This window comes from Mesitornis unicolor, unplaced genomic scaffold, assembly GCF_000695765.1.
Source record: "Mesitornis unicolor isolate BGI_N332 unplaced genomic scaffold, ASM69576v1 scaffold9859, whole genome shotgun sequence".
Lineage (NCBI taxonomy): Eukaryota > Metazoa > Chordata > Aves > Mesitornithiformes > Mesitornithidae > Mesitornis > Mesitornis unicolor.
The window spans coordinates 1-20115 of record NW_010206530.1 but is presented as its reverse complement, the minus strand read 5'-3'; the positions used below and the strand labels follow the sequence as shown (position 1 = coordinate 20115).

Here is a 20115-nt window from a genome sequence, read left to right as displayed (position 1 = left end):
GAGGCCGTCACATTTGGCAGAAGGGCTTTAGGCAATGCTGACATACGAGTGTGCACGTAGGTAAATGTGGGAATATTTCATCTGTGCTAGGTGTTGGCAAGCACACAGACCCACACCATTGCTGGGCTCTTTCCTGCCCTAAAACCAAAGGAATATGAACAAGTTCCAATCTGATCTGGATGGGTTTGGTGCTGAGTCCTCAGTGGGGTTTCGTGCATTAAAGCCCCTCATGGCTCAAAGCTCAGCAGTGCCCAACTGGGCTGGAGCTCAGGAGTGAACCCGTGTTTGTCTGTAAGAGGCGGTGCAGATAAAACCCCTCTGGAATCGCTGCACATCGGTGTATCTGTGTTAACATCCCTTATTTGTATGCCAGATTTTAGATGGAAAAGGACTTTGTGGTTGGGCAGTAAATTTCCGTGGTGATTCTGCCCTTCCATAATTTGGTATTATACATAGTGGATGTATATTTTTCATACATTTCTTTATTTGTGGAAGATACAAGGATGATTCAAAGCTTTGAAAGGATTTTTTTTGAAAAGTAATGCCAGTCACATATATAGTACCAATTTTTATTACGTATTGGTTTATCCTGATGAAATGAGTTATGGTGTTACATGCAGTAAAAGGTAAACCCAGAATGTAAACCAGTTTTCTTTGTGATTTTCCTACAGACAACCTTGCTAGAAGTTGTCATCTACAAGCCCATCTACACACCAAGCATCTACCAAAAGGCAGACTTAGACCATCGTATGGATGGGAATCTCCAAGATTAGTTCACAACAGGAGATACCACTCCCTCGAGGTCCCAACATTGCATTCCACCACCATTCTGGGCCTGGCGTTTAGCTGTGCTGTAGGACAGCCCAGGATTCATTCATACTACCCAAAAGCACATTTCTCTTGTCAGATATGCAATATATCCCATTTGGAACTGCATGCAAAGCATCTGCAGCTCCAAAGCCACGGGTTGAACTGTAAGGTGCTATAGCAGATGAGGTCTCTTCTTTCTCATCCAAGAGATTCCTGGGTTCTAGCTATGCTGCTCACATTACATTTATTTACTTGCTCTATCTCCATAGCAGTCCTCCCCACAATGCCTGAGCACAACGTGAGCTGGATGGTTTCATTCTGTGCACTCCGAAGAGCATCGCATGTGAATTTGATTCCCAGCCTAACAGCTAATTCATTTCTTACCAGGCGGTGTGATAGAAGCCTTCCCGCTCGCAGAAAGCGTCACAAACCTTACGGTGGATGTGCTGATAGAGCCAACAGGCCAGATCAGAATCGTGTCAGCTGGAGACCAGCTCCACGCCGACGGGCCTCTGCGGTCGTCTGGCACCACCATTCCACAGCGCTCTGTGGATCCGGCGGTCCTCAGTTCCCTCTGCTTGAAAATCGGAGAGACCTGCAGATCTAAAGGAGTGCTCGGTTACTTCTCAGTCGACTTCGTGACTTTCATCCATCCCCAAACGATGGAGCAGCAGGTGAGTGGCGCCGATACGCGACTTCACGCTGAGATCAAGACATGTCTGCTTCCCTACTTTACTCCAAAAGGTATCAGGAGAAAGCTTTGCCCTTTTGAACAGACTTTATTTCTAAGCAGTGAGGGGTGTGGAGGGAGGTAGAGCACGTGGTTATTCCAACAGCAGCGTAAAATTTAGACCTGATCTGCCAGGTGGACCTGAGGAACCTTTTTGATCAGCCTGAAGAGTAACAAACCAACAAAGCCTGTAGGGCTTTCTTCAAGTGAGGGATAAGAAAATAATTTTCATTTCTTCTAATAAATTTTTTCCTCTAAAATAAATGCATTCTGCGTTAAGCCGGTCATTGCAGATGATAATCAAAAATACCAATATCTAAATGCAGAGCGAGGTCAATGTGTGGCACATGGCAGTGTGTATGATCACAGAGATCACTGCAGGGTTGATCTCTCTGCATCGCTTCCCAGATGTAGGGGCCTGGGAGCAACAAATGCGGGGCATTGACATCATCTCACCTGAGGGGCAGGAACTTCCTAAACTGTTCAGCTATCGCATGAACTGTTTATCTCTAGCAGATCTGAAATGCGTTATGAAATTCAGCTTTACGGTAGTGTCTGACACTACATCGTACTTCCTCCAGTCCTGAAACCATCGTATGGTGGGCACGTGAACTGCAGGCATAGGTTGCACTAATGTGGGAAGAGAGGGGTGGCTTTTTGGGGAGTCTAGACTGAAGGATACAGCATTTTAAATGATGATATTCCAAGGTCAACACCTCGAATAACCTAGAAAGGAAAATGCTGTGAGGAAGCAGTGTGGTTTTGGAGTGCTGGAGCACTTAGAGCAGGCGTGACTGAGCACAACGGAAGGGTCTAAATTAATGTTTTCTCATGGAAGCCTGCCCAGGAGCATCTTGTGTAGATGAGTGATGGGGGTCTTTTTCAAAGGTAAAATCACACCCCCTCAAGTGACCCTAAGTCCCCTGCCAGTTTACAAGTCCATCAGCAAAACCTCACAGTCAGCTGGATCACAACTTTTGACAACATAAAAAGTAATGTAATTAATAAATCAAGGCAGCAGAAGGGTGGTGACTCCGAAATCTGCCGCTGCCTGCGATGGATGGCAGGGAGGTAGATAATGCAGAGCTGAACTTGCAGACCTTATAAGTGAAGTATTGTCCCAGCACACGCTGCTTTTAGTGCCCAGGAGCAAACAGGTGAGAGAAAGGATTTAAAGAAGCATTTTAATCCCTGGCAGTGTTGATGATCAGCCTTGATCGTGGTGTGTAACAAAATATTGATCCTGCGTGTTTCTACGCTAGAGAAATCTGGCATTTGTTTGGTTTATAAGGTCAGGTTTCTTTGTCACAGCGTAATCCACTAAATCCTTTCATCAGTCAGATGCTGTGAAAACCCAACAAAGATGGTGTGGCTGCGCGCGCTCGGATCCATTTGGGTGTCTGCTTCTCCTCGGCGTCTGAAAATCACAGCTTGTATGGTGTGAGAAAAGGCTTTAAACACAGGGCTGGTATTTAAAACCAAAGAGTTAGCATATGGTATCTCTTGGCAAAAGCTGGCTCTTTGGCAGTGCTATGATAATTATATTCCACTTTTAAGCTCAGAAAAGGCTTAAAATCAGGCTTTTGGTAACTGATACCACTGTAGGGGGACTGTGGTAAACCCAGGAATTGGAATAGCGTTGGCTTTGAAGTACAGATCCCAGTTAGGTTTGACTCCCAAAATGCATTTACACAGGCGTTGTAACTAGAACTGCGGATAAGCCATACTGGACAACCTCCATGTGAAGTTGCTTTAAAGAGATGAAGGGATGGCTTTTCTGGCCCACTGAAGTCAATGGGAGTTTAGCCAATGGCTTCACTCAAGCCAGGCGTTCCCCGAAACGCAGATTATTAAGGCTGGGATGTTTCCTGGCACCAACGAGGACGTGTGAAATCAGTCAGTGTTTCCTGGGGCCTCTTACTACTCCTGTCTGTTCTCTCTTGCTTTTCTTCCCCCATTGCCAATTGACGCTATCTTAATATTTCCTACGTTTGTCAGCATGCACCACAACTCTAACATTATTTAAGCACAGGTTTTAAAATGTAACTAGATGTAGAGGCAATTAATGATGCCATCTGTCTTGTGAGAGAGAGATTACACAAAAGATTGTGCTCCTGAAAGCACTATTTTTTTGGGCAAACAAGAAATCCTATTAGACTCCCACAACATTTGCTCACTCATTTCAGAAGTGCCCACTTCAGTGCAGTAGCTGAAAGGCTCAGATAAGTTTCCTGGAAATACAGTATGCTTAAGCAGTCTTTCAGAGTTGGATTTTCCAGAAAATATCAACCAATACATGATATTTCCAGTCAAACTAAAAATTAAATGTATCATTGAACATCTGTTACCAATGCAGTCTGAGTATTTAAATACGTAAAAATCCCTGAAACGTTCATAGTTACACACTACATAAACACAACTCTTTAGGAAATGTGAGGGGCCAAATAAGTGAAAACGTATTTCTCTGTTTTTCCAAGACTGATCTTTAAGAGCAAGGCCTTGACCCTTCGATGGGAAGTTTTGCACAGTATTGACCAATTGCTGCTCGGATCCCACCTGGTCAAGGAGCTGCACCTTAAGTCCATTTAATTCAGTGGGACTGCTTGAATGCATGAACTTATTTACATCTGTAGATCTGTGGATAACTTGGAGAAGCAGGGTCATAAATCACCTTTGTCATCACTCTGATAGCTTACACTGTACATCTTGCAGCAGCAGTGAGAGGATGCTGGGTTAAATTGTTCATTTTGGGAAAAGATGAGGCAGAACACAGGGAAAGGAGAATTACAGAGCTGGGAGGGTTGTGGTGGGTGGGTATTCTCCCTCCATTCCAGTCTGGTGGCTTAAAAAGCCCCAGAGGAGGAGGGCTCCAGAGCTGCCAGGTGGTGTTGGCCACACAGGGGGGTCTGGGGTGGGGAAGAGCAGAGTCCAGATGTCTCTGAAGCCATCGGCCAGCTCCGGTGTCGCCATTAGGGGACCACGATGGTACCATTGGTGCTTTCCCTGGGATGCATCTTCTGTATTCACATACACGTCTTAAGATTTCTCCCCACAGAATGGAGCATTTTGTATGTTATTTTCAAACGAGAACCGCAGTGTTTTCAGAATGGAGCATTTTGTATGTTATTTTCAAACAAGAACCGCATTGTTTTTATTAACCATCTTCCAGTCTTCTGCTCAGCAGGACAGACGTTAGGGCCAGCTCTAGGGTCCTAAAACCGCAGTTTTGGGGCCAGCACCAGCCCATGCCAGCAGCTGCCACGAGGTGGCAGCCGGGTAAGATCCTGTCTGTGCTCGCTGCCGGATCAGGTCCATTGCGAATTTTAACTCATCAGATAAGCTCCCCTGCCTTAATATTTTACTAATGGATGCTTTAACAGTGTCATGCAACCACTTTTAAGTTTTTACAGTAATGCAAACATCAGTACTAGATGCAGATAAAAGAGTTAAACTGGAGAGAGAAAAGCTATAATTTAGTAACTCTTTAAGAATTTATGGTTCCTTCCCTTCTCAAGTTTCCTTTTTAAAGCTGGAGCCGTTTGATGGCAGCTGTAAAGAATTACGCTCTAATTGTGACTTTATTCGCCTGAGATGTCTTTGCCATGAAGCGCAGGCTCTTGAGCTGTGTCTGCTGAAGGAACTTGGCAGTTTGTGTAAAAGGAGCAATTCCAGATTTCATCGTGTTGCCTTGGACAAACAGCCAGTAAGTCCTGCAGGATGTATTTCCAACTATGTTTTAATTTCCTAGTGGTAAGAAAGTCCTAATCTATGCTTTGCTTAATCTAAAACCACTCTTAAAACCATCGACAAGCTTAACTACTGCCTCTACTTTTTAAAAAAATCATAATAAAACCCGAGATCTGATAATCTTTGCCCTTTCACTTGTTTGAAAATTCAGTATCAGTTTTAGACTTCAAGTGAGCTCTGTTCTGGTTTCATTTCTGAACGCAGAAGTGTCCTGCAAGTCCCCAGATCTCAAGTTAAAGCTCCTTACATTGTGCTGATTTGCCATACAATCCTATCAGGATGCAATACCTATGATCATAAATACCTACGATTGCATACATGCCCTTGTTGTCTATCCTCAGAAAAGGAGGATGGACTCAAGTGACAGGTATTTGTGAATCTGTATGATTGTATCATTCTTTACGTGAACTTGACCTTTGCACAGGCCTGCATTTGAATTAATAAAATGGGAAAAACTGATCCATGAGATGAAGTCGGACCCATTGCCCAGGCCCCGTGTCTTTCCTGTGTCTGTAGCAGTACAAAGGGGCAGTTCAGGATTTCCATGGCCAGAAGGAATCCCCTGCTAGGATAAAGCTGAACCTTACACCAGCTGATCCTTCCTTTCTCCCCACATCCGGGATGTTCTGGGACACATCCAGGACAGAAAAGGACAACACAGCAACTAGTTGAATAATCAGAAACTCCCTGAGCTAGAATTTGCTCAGTCTTGTGATTTCCAGCATGAAACTTGTCCTGCTAAAAGGTTTTTCTGGAGCCATCCCCTGCAGTGGGGATCCAGGAGAGCAGCGACTGGGATGGTGCCAGCAGAGCCAGCTTGGCACACTGGGCTTTAGTGCAGGTGATGGGAAATGTCTCACACAAGGAATTAATGGGTCTCTCCTCTACATCTGAAGTGAAAACAATGTCACTTGCACGTACTTTAATTGTAGTTACTGACAACATGGGATTTGTTGAGTAAGACTGGCAAAAAAACGTATGTGCCATTCCCTGCTTGGTACGGTTTGTCTGAATCTCTACCAGGGTGTAATGAATTTGTCTTGTGCTGATAGGAATGGCCAATTTTGTTTGCCAGACTGTATTTTTAATGCTTTATTTGCTGTTAAATGCTCAGCCCATTCTCTACACGTTGCCAGAACACAGCCCTTGCACTTACAAAGTGACATCTTTGCTTAATTTCTCTGGTTTTTTTCTCTCATCTAAGTCCTTGGATAGCCAGGATTTTCAGTAGTCCTTGGTCCCCTCATGTAGCCCTGCCACCTTTCTGGGGACAAAGCTTTAACTGAGAATCTAAAATCTACCCTAAATAATGTTCAAGACATCGGCTGTTACTGATTTGTTGGTAATATTTATGGAAACAAACGTAATGCTCCTCCAGTACGCATAGTTTGTAATTGTTATTCAGCTCATTGAAAAGGTTAGCACACTTGAAAAGTACAAATCGATGTGAAAGTTCCTTCCTGTCTTGCAGAAGTAATGATAAAGAATAAATTATTGAAGAAAATTAAGGATTATAATTGGGGAATATTCCCCTATTACTAAGTAAAGCCAGCCATTAGCATCCAATTTGCATTTTATACCATGCAGCAGGAAATATTTAAGTTGACAAATAGGATATTTAATACAGCAACAGATACGTGGCAGTTAGATATTAACAACTGTTACTGATGTGATTTATGCACCATTATAAAAAGGGCATTACTATGTGCATATGATTCAGAAATTAACTCCAGTTTACCAAGAGGCCTTGACTGCCTGACCTCTTAATATCCTTATAATGACGCCATTTACCATTCAAAGGCTTAGTCGAGTCATTCATGGCGAGGTTTGTTTTAGAGGGGTCCACTGCAGGGCAGATATTTGTGCACCTTAACATTTCTCATTGGCGTAGCAGGCACAAGCATTTTTTAAGTGGGAATAACTCATGGGTGAAACCTCGCTCAGGTAATTGGGGACAGAGGAACCTTGCAGAAGCCATCCCTGGTCCTTCCTCCTGCTGCACCCTTGGCATGGACTGGCTTCACAAATCCTGCTCAACTTCTGCGGGCTTTAATGCTTTGAAATCTTCTTGAGGTTTGTATGAGGCTTTTAGCATTGCCACCAAGATGTCCTGCACGTGGGGTGGGCTTCCCTTACTCCTGCTGTGGGACACGTTCCTCTGGCAGCAATAAGCTCTTATGGTCTCGTTTCTTGTGTTTTATGTGAGTATAAATCTGAATTAGCACCACAAAACAGCAGTGGGAGTGGAAGGAGAAACAGGTTAAAGTATCTGCTGTTTGATAAGGTCGCATATTGCAACGGGAAGGGGCTCAGCTCAACCCCTGCAATGAACGATGCGTATACTTACACATGGATTTCATGCTCTCCTCCTCCTTGACTCAGTTTAGCTTTGCCTTCTGGAACTTCAATTTTTCTCTCTTATGGTCTCGTTTCTTGTGTTTTATGTGAGTATAAATCTGAATTAGCACCACAAAACAGCAGTGGGAGTGGAAGGAGAAACAGGTTAAAGTATCTGCTGTTTGATAAGGTCGCATATTGCAACGGGAAGGGGCTCAGCTCAACCCCTGCAATGAACGATGCGTATACTTACACATGGATTTCATGCTCTCCTCCTCCTCCTTTACTCAGTTTAGCTTTGCCTTCTGGAACTTCCATTTTTCTCTCTCAAAATACTGATTTGTAACTCAAGGCTGACTTTATTTAACCTTAATTATTCTTCAGTGGAAAAATCCAGGTGCAATATTCAGTATTTAGCTAATTACCTATTTAATGCGATACGGCCTTTACAGCTGTCAGCTCATCTAGCTACTTTTTCCAATTGTTGCTAAAATCTTGGTAGCACAGGTAGCGGTTTTCTCCTTAGGCTTTTGGTTTTTGTGTATTTTTTTGGAATTTATGTAAGAATTCTGGGTTTTTATTGTCTGGAAGTGGTTTATTGCTGTCAGTGATGCATCAGCACAAGGAAACCATAAGTAGGTGTAGCAACATGTGTGAAAATAAAGGCATAGATGTTCCTTTATGTGACTGCTGAGTAGCATTCTTGGTTTTGGAGTTTGTGGGTTGTTTGGGGGTTTAATTTTAATTCTAATGCACCTGTTTGTGTTTTGATTAGGTGTGGGCAACAGACCTTGATCTCTGCTACAGTGACCAGCTGGCCATGACTCAGCTCATGTTGTACGTGACAGATGGAAAGCTGGATTGTGGCTCCAGCTGCTTTGAAGTGTCTCTTGCTTCAGAGAAAATGAAAAGTCAACGTATTCAGCATGAGGAGACAAGAACAGTAAGCAGCAATTTGTTTACAAACAAAATTATTAATGTAAATTACCAAAAGTTAAAATCTGTCCTAGATCAGTGTCCTAGAGGAGCCGAATCTGCTCCTTTTGGATTTTAAACTGCTACTTTACAAGGTTAAAGTAAACAAGACACCATCTTGTTAGAAATTAGAGGAAAGGTTCTAGATGGTTATGGATACCTGATTATCACAGAATCACAGAATGTGAGGAGTTGAAGGGCCCTGGAAAGCTCCCCCAGTGCAACCCCTGCCAGAGCAGGATCACCAGAGCAGTCCCACAGGAACACGGCCAGGGCTTTGGGTGTCTCCACACAAGGAGACTCCACAGCCTCTCTGGGCAGCCTGGGCCATGCTCCATAACCCTCACACTCACAAAGTTTGTCCTCATCTTCAGCTTGAACCTCCTGTGCTCCAGCTTGGGACCATTGCCCCTTGTCCTGGCATTGGACATCCCGGAGCAGAGCCTGGCTCCTTCCTCCTGACAGTAACATTGATTTGTGGTAGTAACTACCTTCTACATATTTCAGGTAGTTTTCAAGTTGTAAAATGTGGTAATTTATTTGTTGCAAGCAAAAGGAAGGAGAAGAAAGCGCTGCCCTGACTATAGGAGTAACTTAAGAAGAAATCTGAGCCTTTAGCTCATGAGCTCTGATGTGGGATCAGAAGTCAGAGCACTGAGGCTCTACCCCAGTGCTCTCATGCACAAAACTGGGGGTAAAACAATCAGGGCTGCATCTGCAGAAGGATCTGGACACCCAAATCCCTCCCAGCTCTCACTTGAGTTAAACCCAAATGTTGGTTCTCAGAACTGTCATTCAGTTCTGCACCCATCTAACTATTCAGTATTAATTATGGACACAGTCATGTGAACAGGAAGAAAAACTCCCAGCACCCTAACAGAGGCGAGTTCCCCAAGCACGGATACGCAGTCGTACTCCCTTCTCCTTTCCCTCTCTGGACCAAAGCTACAAAGCCCAAGGGTTGAAGCACCCATTTGCAACACCGAGCAAGAGCTGAGCCATGAGTACCCCCCTCAATCCATCCCTCTTCTATTGCCAGGTCAGGTCCAGCCACGCTCGGTGCCACACGCTGTGAACTCAGGTGTGCTCAGCTCCACGGGTGTTGTGCACAAAGCCGAGGTGCTCAGCACTGTAGGTTTAGGTACTGAAATGACGAGTGCTGGGGTGCTTCATGCTTGTGGATCTCGCCTTTAATCTCTGAAAACTTCTAAGATTGGGTCTGTAACAGTGCCTCCCAGGGGTATGATTTAAATGAGATGGTGTTCGTGTATTGCTTTGAAACCCTTATCAACAGTGTCACAGAGGCACGGTTAACAGATGACTGACTTACTCTGACTTGTTATGTTAGATCAGTCTTGGTGCAGCACTCGAAACGGCTCTGAACCTTGAGCCTGTCCCTCTAAAAAGGAAAGAAAGGCCTTTAGAAAAGTCAGAGAATAGGAAATATATCAATATATACACATATAGGTATAAAACAGATGCTGTTTTATACGTTTTGACAAAGAGGCACAACTCCCTTTTTTTCAGACAGAGGGGGAATGTAGCACCATTCCAAAAATGTCATGGAGCTGTAATTTAGAGGTTAATGAGCTCTTGATCTATTGTTCTTGTCAAGCAACCACTTTTAGTTGGAGAGAAGTAAATTAGATATGATTAGTCCCAGTAGTACAAGTTTTAGAAATGAAAAGTAATCAAGTAGCAACTTTTTTTTTAATTAAAATCCTGTCACGATTAACATAAATTGTCCCTATATTCTTTATTTTTCTTCTTTCTTCATTTCTGAGGGGTTTATCTCCTTAAGAGTTAACTACAAAAATGCGCTCTCTCAGGAAAATATCTTTAGAAAAAAGAAACAAACCGAGAGACAAATGCTTTTACAGCACACGATCTGTAATGAATGATTAAGTAAAACACTTTGTGTAAAATTATGATTTTAATAATGATTCTGTCCCTTTGAATTGATTATATATTCTCAGTCCTGGTAGGTTTGATTTTGATAAAACGGAGCAGCAACTGAGTTTGTGTGATGATTTTATTTTTAGAAATCCTTCTTTGAAAGAACAAATTTCCTAGATACTGCTGCTACTGTAATTATGTACAAAACCAATCACTCATTATAGTTAGGATACATTATCTTCTAGACAGATGAGGCTAAATAAGCAACACATTAATAATTCATACTGCAGTTCATTATGCATGTGTATGCATGCTTTGTAGCTGAAATAAGCACCTCATCAACCTGATGCCAACCCTTAAACAATAGTTCTGTGTTATTGCAGCCACATTCAAGTTTACGCTTGTTAAACTGCTACTTGGATTATTTTATCAAGCATTCATTTATTTGTGGTCCCCTACTGCAGAGAAACAGATTTTGGAAGCTCCTTTTTTAAGTTAATGACTTGAGCAATGGGTGTTATTAATTCTCAGAATATTATAAACATGATTAATTTTCAGGCAGAGATGTATTATGTAAGGATTTCAACTATGTCAACTTAAATGAGTCAATGTCAAAACAAATACCGGTTCGGAAAAACCACTGTAAATTACATGCTTCAATGTGCAGTATCCCCACTCTGAAGGAACAGTCCAGTATTAGAAATAACATCACAGGAAAGCCTTGGTTTGGGAAGACGTCTCTGTTCAGTTCTACTCAGTGCAACATCTCTGTTCTTTAACCTCAATTTGAGTTTAAACTCAAACGTGGTACTGACTTTCATCCACAGTATGAATTCCACTGCTATCAGCTTGGAGTCACTGGGCCTCATCTCCTCAAGGATTTGCTGGAAAAACTGCACACATTAATGCAGTAGCAGAATGCCCAGTGTTGGAGAAACCCACTTGAAACTGAGCTTTAGAGAATGTGTCTTAAAACTTTGATTTTCAGGCAAAAAACCTACTGATAACCTGCTTTGAAATGTCTGCTGTTGAAAAGAGCTGACTCAACAATGTACTTTTCCACAGCACGGGATGGACTCAGAGGATCCCAACCATAGTGGGAATGATTTCCCAGGGCTGAGTTACCAATGGAGCCATGAAAATATCGAAATGTGGCTCATAAAGAGGGATTCTGTAGCTCTGATCTATAATATTTTACGTACAGTGTGGGGTGAGGATTTAATTTTGCTGCATGGAAATGTCTATGCTCAGTAGACATTGTAATGAAGAGAAATTCCTCCAAATGAAGTCTTACTCCACACTTACCTGAGTTCACTGAGAAAAAGCCATTTAAATGTTAAATTGTTGGTTTCTGACATAAATAGTATGAAAATAAAGACTCCAATGTTGTTTTCTCAAGCCTTCTCCAAGAAGCAAGCGGTGTGCAGTAGCAAGCAGTCAACTGAGGCACTCCAGCCTTTCAATGATCTACTACAACGTCCTCCTCCAGATATGTAAAGCTCATGGTGTTGGATTTGACCTCCAGGTAGGAACGGGAAAGATTGGAAAAGGGGATATTCACTCTGCAAAATGTTTGTGTCTTATCCTAATGTGGTGAAACCACTTAGCACGATGAAAAGTTCAAGTGTTCTGTTTAGCATAATACAATGTTTTTAAAACACTGCAAGGTGTTGCTGTAGAGTTCTGTAGAAAAGGACTTCATGTGTATCAGAATTGATTTTCTTTGAAATTGTTTTCGTGATTCCAATTGATGAACCAGAGCAGGTCAAGCAAAGTTCCAGTCCAGTATATATCTAAGGTGAAGTATAAACTTTAAGAACAGGAAAACCTACACATATTTTCACTGCTTTTCAATTTAAGTGTAAGGCTTTTAGGGGTTAACATGTCTCTTGATAAAAATAACTGTGTAAGGAGATAATTTTTAAGTTACTTGTGACTTTCTCTTCCTACTTTGGAACAAAAATATTTGCTATTGAATAGACTCTGCCACATGTATTCTGTTTACATCAAGTTAATGTATTGCATTCTCTACAACAAGTTAGTTAGAACAATAATCTACTTACACTGAGCAATAATCCATTACACATAATTCAAAATGAGCCTTTCTTTATTACAATTAGCAGTAGGAATAATGAAAGCACCTTTGTCGTCTTATTTAACAGGAAAAGCAAGGAACAGTTTTTATATTGTATGAAGATCAGGAGCGATGCAGATTTGGAATGGTGTAAGTATCTGCTGTTAGATCAGTCTGATAAACAGCTGGGACCACACTCGATGTGAAGGGCAGACACCACAGAGGGTGCTGGTCTGGGCTCTGACAGAGGGCATGAAGGAAACGAACAACCTGACCACCACGCACTCCAGTTCTCTCTGCTGTTCAGAAACGTAACACCGGTCTTTTGAAAAGGTTTAGGGAGGTTTTTGGTAATAAAAGCATTTGGTGATCAAAAAAGTCCAGGAATGTGCTTAGATAAAAGCCTGACTGCACTGCAGACTGCAGACCCACTGCCATTAGCTGTACAGGAGCTAGATTCACCATCAACAGCAACCTGGCTGGGAGAGCACACGGATTAGCACAGGCTTGCTTTTACAGGCAACATTATTAAAACCTAACTCTACACGATGCAAAGAAGGTTGAAGTTTAATGCCTTCATATGTTGTTCTTCACAAAGTGATCAATGGCAGTGAGGCAACAGCAGATCTGATAGTTTAGGTTAATTCTTTAGACCTAAGAACCTCTCCTAAGAAGTCTACTAAAGCATCATCTGCACAAATCTACGATTCACTGACTGAAAACCTCTCTTTGCAAAGATTTTATGTAGTTTACTGCCAAAATAGGAAATAACGAGTGTGGGGCTAAACAAGCCTGTTCTCAGTCTGTTCTGTATTCATTTGATGCTGGAGCTATTTCATTAATGACCTGGATATGGTACATCTTCCTCGAATGCTGGATGTGGCTGCAAGTATTTTGGAGGGCAGGAACAGGATTCAGAATGATCTCGACAAATTGAAGAAACAACATGAAAAATAGAATTACATTCAGATGGAGCCAGGTGCAAGACATTGCACTTAGCAGTAATGAGTATGAGGAACAACCAGCTTTGCAGAAAAGAACCTGTGAGTTACAGTGGCTTACAAATCGCCTACAAGTCACAAGGTCATAAACTTATAGAAGCAGGTAAACAATATAACTGGGAGACATTGGAAATAATCCCTCCATTCTACTCAGAGGGAGGCAATGGAAATGTTTAGAGGTCTAGAAAGCATGACTTACAAGGGAAGACTAAAAGGGGGAAGGAGAAGGCAGAAGTGAGATCTGCTAACAATCTTCAAATGCATAAAAAGCCTCTGTGGGAAGGACAAATTTGATTTCCAGGTCTTTGTTAGTAGGACAAGAAGAATTCCACTTGCAGCAAGAAAGATTCATGTTTAGCATAAGAAAAATTCCTGATGGTAAGGGAAGTGAAGAACTAATTAGATTGTTTGGAACGGCTGTCATTGACTGTTTAATAACAGCTTAGACAAACCTCTGTCAGGATGATCTAAGTAGCATTGATCCTGCCCTAGCGCCGGGAATGGACTAAATGAATCCTAAAGATTGGTTCCAGGGCTGTGATTCTCTCAGCCTGCACTGAGCTCCTCCTGGATGAGGCTGCTGGTAGCACGCAAGTGAGTCACGTCTGTTCAAAGCTTCGATGTCCCTACACTAAACTGCACTCACGATGGAGGCAGCTTACATGAGTGAGCTGTGAGAGGAATTTGAACAAAAATTACAAAACAAGAGCTTGTAAAGTATCAACAGGAGCTATTTAGAAAGTGATTTAAGCATCTGCAAGTGTTGCAGAAGCCACTGAACTCTCCTAACAGTCCCACTGATGCTCTTTCCTTCCCTGACCCCAGCTATGAAGTCCCCTTCTGCCTCATCTCTGGTACTTCTGCACCTCTCCAGGAGCTGATGCAGCTCAACCACTCAGCAGAAAGCTTTCTTTTTTTGGATTACTCTTATGTGGAGCTAAGATGGACTGAGTCAGTAACTCAGGTACACTCTTCCTCAGAGTAATATCCTGTTCCATAAGATCGTCCGTGTTGAGAGTCTGTAGGTACCACTGAGAAACCGAAGCCTCAAAAACTACAACTAAAAAATGCCAATAGTGCTGAAATGTCTTTTTCAGATGCCTTTCCCAAACTGTAGGCAGAAGCAAGAGTTCTTCTGAGCAATCCAGGTGTTTAAAGTGTTCTCCTGTCTCAGTCCTAACTCAGTGGTTGCCTTTTATTTGGAGTAGCTGAATCCTCACTGCTTACTTCTGCTAAGTTGATTAATAAAAATTATTTATTACACAAATCCTTTCTGTTGACAAGTTAAAATGGAGCCTCATCTTTCATATCTCCCTGAAGATTGCCACCTTGTGAGATTGAAAATACTCATTAAATTCCATCACCAGACAGGCACAAATGAGAGGGCGATTGTTTTTAAGCATGTGAAGGGAATCATTGGTAAACTCATTTGTTTGGATATCATTAACAGAACAATCGGAGAGGATCTCCAGGGGGTCCTCATGACCTTTGCTCGCAATCTCTTCATCATCCATCAAGAAATATCAGCACCTAATATGCAAGGCGAGACCAATTTTAAGGTGAGGTGTTAATTAACTAACGATCCCGGTTAATTTCTGCACAAGGGCTGGAAATACCTCATGCTGTATCATAAACAAGTGCTAAACCATTCCTTTTTTATTGTTGGCGGTATGTATTTTACAGTGTCTAGGTCAATATAGTAAGTCTCCCAATGAACCTGTTAGTTAAATTTAAGTTTGAAACTTTTTTCTTTGAAAAGAGACATACTTCAGTGTGAAATAATTTGTAATGTAATGCTCCTGATTGTCCTTTGTAAGAGCAAAGGAGCTGTTGGCACCGCCTCAGACAGTTCTGTCACAATCGCCTGGTTTATTTTAAAGGGACACCATCAAGGTAGAAATCTTAAATTAGAAACAAACTTCTTGGTTTATAATAGAATAGCTCTGTAGATGACTAACACTGATTTCTTTCAAGCAGGCAGCCACTGAGTACTTAATCCATCAGTTCACATCTTTCACAAGTCAATTTTGTTCCCAATTTTCTCTGCTCTTTGAAGCTCTGGCAGTGCCCATCCCTGGCTGCTGGAGGATGCTCTGGGGCGGTGCGGGGGGCGGCAGCACAAAGCACAGGGGCTCCTCACACGGGGGATGTTCCCCCAGCAGCGCCCACCTTTGCTCGGGAGCTGCTTTGTGCCGACCTTGCTGGCAGAAGGAGACAGGAAAGCAATAATGAATCCAACCCCGTGCCCTGAAACAAGCACTCATTACAATGCTGCGTTTTGATGCCAGAGAATAGCTAAAATTCCCAAAGGGAGGTTTTTTTTTGGTTAAACTGCATCACCTTTAACTTGATAAAAAGTTTCTAAGATCCTCCCTGTAAGTGTTTTGTAGAAAGGTGAAGGGGAGCACGGTGTTACAGACTTGTATCTTAAATCACGTAACATAATTTATAACGGAGTCTTTCCAGTGTTAACTCTGACTATATTTTCCTCTGACCAGCAGTGTGTGAAATGACAGTTTTAGAGAAGATACAATTAAATTTCAACATATTATAGAATAAACAAACAACCCCCCTCCCTTTTCAATATGAGAGAGATGCAAAGCAACCATTGAAGAAAAATAGAGAAGGGAACTCTTCTTCATAGTGAGTTAACAATGATTTACATATGTGAAACAGAACACCTGTTAGTTAATTAGAAGTACAAATTGCAACAAATTGTATTTTTTATTTACCTGAGGATTGTACATATTTACCAATAATTCCCCCAACTGTCCCCAAAGTCATAGTAAATTTAATTGGTGCATCAAGTCCTGTGTAACACTGGTTACCTTTTCAAGGCAAGTACTACCAGCTGTGCGTTTTGGCTGCTAGATTTCATTATAATGCCCATTAAATAACTTGTATTCCTTGAATCTGTTACAGATGGCAATTCAAGATATTGAAGCAATTCTAGGAATTACAGCAGAAAACAAACTGAAACTGGAAGAAAAGCAACCTTCGAAAGCAGATGCTCTGAAAGAATAGTTAACGGAAAATGTTTAAGTGCCTTATTCTTTATGCTTCTGGGAATGCTTTCTCATCTGTAAGAACAGGTTTGGTTTTCCTTCTGCAGTGGCACGTGAAGTAACATTAACCGAGACAGTAACTTTCCGTGGTTTCTGAGTGAGGTGGTTAGAATATCCCTTCTTTCACAAAAATAAACTGAGGAAAAGCAGATGATCCTGTTAAATGCCCCTGATGTTCATACTGTCCTTCCTGAAGTTTTAAAAATCTTCTTATTAATGGGGTTCAGGCTGTCTTTGTCACTAAATCAGACTAGATCATACTCTGTTGAAAAGAGTCCTTGATCCTGAATTCCCTTTCAAACGCACTGTCTTCCAAAATACAGGCTTCTGACATGAAAGCAGGTCCAGTGTTCTTCTGTCTATAAATAAATACTTAAATACCATCTTATCAGTGAGGCCAGCAACCCAGATTCCTCTTGCCCATATTGTTATCATACCACTATTTCTTTTGTTATCTACAGGTTTTACAGAATCTCTAATCTCATCTCAACACACAACACATTCCAAATTTTACTACAGAAGAGCTCGTCTTCTTTATTGGATGGGTACTATTGTCCCAGGCATGGCTTTGGGACACCTCTGAGCTTCCTTCCCAAAAAACTCAGGCAAAACCAGTTTTTAAGACAAATAAGGAATGTGAGCAAGCAGTTGCAGCAGATCAGTGCCCAGTTTTTCTGATGCCCAAGTCTTTGACCCATTAGCTTTAAACATTATCTTGTGTTAGCCTTTTTCTCTTCTACTTTGGTCACAGAAGTAATTCATCACAGATAAGAATGATTGCATAAATGCTGATCCCCATTTTAAATAAAGACCTAAAAGAATATTTTTGTTTAATTCTTGATTGGTTTTGTTCCTTTCTTACAAGTAATCTCAATATGGTCCTGGTTTTGGATGTAGCAGAGCCCACACAGGTTTTTCTAATGTGAAATTTAGCCGTGTGAAATTGGAAGTCTTCATGGTTAGAAATGAAAGTAACGGAGGTATTTTTGGCTGTGGTAGGTACAATGATCTCTCACTTGCCAAGAAATAATATGCCAAAGAGCACAGTATAATTGCTTATCAGTTCTTTCAACAAGATGAGATATATTAGTTCTCTATTCTAGGGACTGCAGGAACAGTGTGTCATCCTGACTTTTCCCTCACCACGTTTATAATCCCCTCTCTCCTGTTTTACTGCTAAGAAGCTCTCTGTGATTTCTCACCTAGCTTCATACCCAAGCTATACAATGTCCCAGTTTGGTCCATAGAAGCAATACCCTGAGGGAAAAGGAGGCGTAGGAGCATGGCACTATCAACCTAGAAGTCAGCCAGTTTCTTAAGGGTTAAGGAAAATTAAGCCTTGATCCAAGCCAGCGCAACATAAGGTCTGAGAGGCTCATTAGTTCACTGGCACTTAATAGACTGCCGTGTCCTAGGAGTAAATGAAACCTGCACTTCCTTATGTCTTTGTTCTGTTCTGACAAAAGAAAACTGTACCTGTTTTTGCAGGGAACAAGTGATCTGAAAGTTCCCGTGGTGAGAGAGACTTCTCAGTATGTGCAAAGTGTGAAATGTATTTTGAGGAAAAAAAGTTTTTAATTACTATTAACACTTCTGAGCGCTGAGCTGATGGAAGGATTGAAAGTGCTTTAGTCTCTCACATCTGACTCCCATGCTGCTGGTGCCAAAAATGTATTTTTTTAACAATACAGCAGATAGAAAATGAAATTATAATCTTTTTTGAAAAATCAGAAATAAAATCATAATAGATTTATTGAACTGCAGCCTGAATTTTAGCACTATTCAGGACATGATCTAGACTGGGAAGAAAACAGAGCAAGTGGGACTCGTCCAGAGATAAAAGGTGGCCCAGGTGTGGCTGCTCATCAGAAACTGCCAAAAAACTGTGCAGCTAAGGACAGCAAAATGCCAAGCTGGGTCCACAGCTGCAAGGTGTGGAGGAATGCGTGTGGAAGGAGACATGGGCAGTGGGGTTTGGCATCAACTGCAGAAGGTACAGTCAATTAAAAGAAAGGTTTTGTCCTCCTGATGGGCCAGAGCTGCTAATGAAGCTGTGCATGCAGTGACAGCACTTTGTGGATCTTGGTTTTTGCAAGAATTGATATGCTGGCTGTAACACAAATGCTACTCATTTCCTTGACAGCCTTTATGAATGTAATTTGATAGATCATCTCTACTGAAGGACGGTTAGACTGGGTTTTAGCTTTCAGGAGACTGTTTTGCTGTAAAAATGATCACGCTATACCAGAATCCAATGAACAGAGAGACTTGAATTGTGCAATCAAACATTATCAACTGAAGACATTTGGACAAATGTTTCATAATGCTTCCAGCCTCGCCATTAGGATGTTTGGTCATGAATCTGGCATATTTTGGATTATTTTGCTATGCATTTGTAAATACAGATGCTACTTCACCCCACTGATAGTACAAGTTATGCAAGTAGAGGTGTATCTATGTTCTCTTAACCAGTGGGCGGTCACGCTGCCAAAGGCCGGAGACTTTTCCCCTTCTTCCTGCACTTTTAATAAGAGCAACACAAAATTAACTGCAAAATATCTTAAGTACTTTTAAAAATCAAATTGTTGTATGTCCACTTTATAGGCAATATATACTTACTTTTGACCATGAAATAAGAGCAGAGTGTCACTCTCGAGGTGTCACACATTAGTTCAGTCCATCACCATAGTGAGCCACAGTATCAGATTCCAACTTCTTTTCTATCCTCAGTTATTGTTGTCACTAATAAATAAAGATATGAAAGCTAACTATATGCTCTATTAATTATAGGAAGGTGAACTTGAAATTTGTTACTGACGATGATTAATAATTACTGGTTCTAAACACATTGTAGTACATTACAGTAAATAAAGAGGGTACATTGCTGGGTAGCAATTGATTAATTAGCACATTTATACTACATAGCTCAATGGTTTAAGATTGCTGAGTTGGAGATACTGCCTGCAATTATTAAAAGGAACAATCTGTTCCCATTTCTCAGTTTACTCTTCTGTAAAGTCTTTTTTTCCTCAAACAGAATGTTCAGTGGTTCAAAACCTTAGCTTTTATTTAGAAAAATCATACCATGGAATATTGGTTATGATTTTAAAATACTTATATTGAAAGGGTTCTAACGCTTTCAAAGAACTATTTTAACCTGGCATCGCTGTCCAATTTCACTAAGTAAAATCAATGTCGTGTATCTATAGTGCAGCTTAACACAATTTTTCCCGAGCGTGCATTAACCTGGCAGATGCTGCAGCTGTGAGATGTGTCCAAAATACAGGGAGTGCTCCCCTCAGCACGTACATTGTAAACAAAACCATTTCTAAAAGTGTAATTATCCAATTCCTTGCGAGATTCTCGCTCGCTGTAACGAGCATTAACGTCCGCCCCTCAGCAGGGACTCCAGGCGCACCCATCGCTCCGTGTGGGGCACGATGACCCCACTCGCCCCGGCTGCCTCAGCCGGCGCCCGCC

General features: G+C 41.6%; 1 protein-coding gene across 1 annotated transcript in view; it reads left to right on the top strand.

The window, feature by feature from the left end:
- The window catches only part of LOC104546408 (IQ domain-containing protein H-like), a gene marked incomplete at its 5' end in the record, with an annotated part of 35810 nt that extends 19025 nt beyond the window's left edge, over positions 1-16785 (top strand). The window contains 6 exons of the mRNA XM_010191794.1: positions 1198-1484; positions 8400-8567; positions 11895-12020; positions 12658-12719; positions 15021-15129; positions 16493-16785. Of these exons, the coding sequence (XP_010190096.1) occupies positions 1198-1484; positions 8400-8567; positions 11895-12020; positions 12658-12719; positions 15021-15129; positions 16493-16594 (854 nt within the window). The remainder of the gene's footprint in view (positions 1-1197; positions 1485-8399; positions 8568-11894; positions 12021-12657; positions 12720-15020; positions 15130-16492) is intronic.
- Between the last annotated feature and the right edge of the window lie 3330 nt (positions 16786-20115).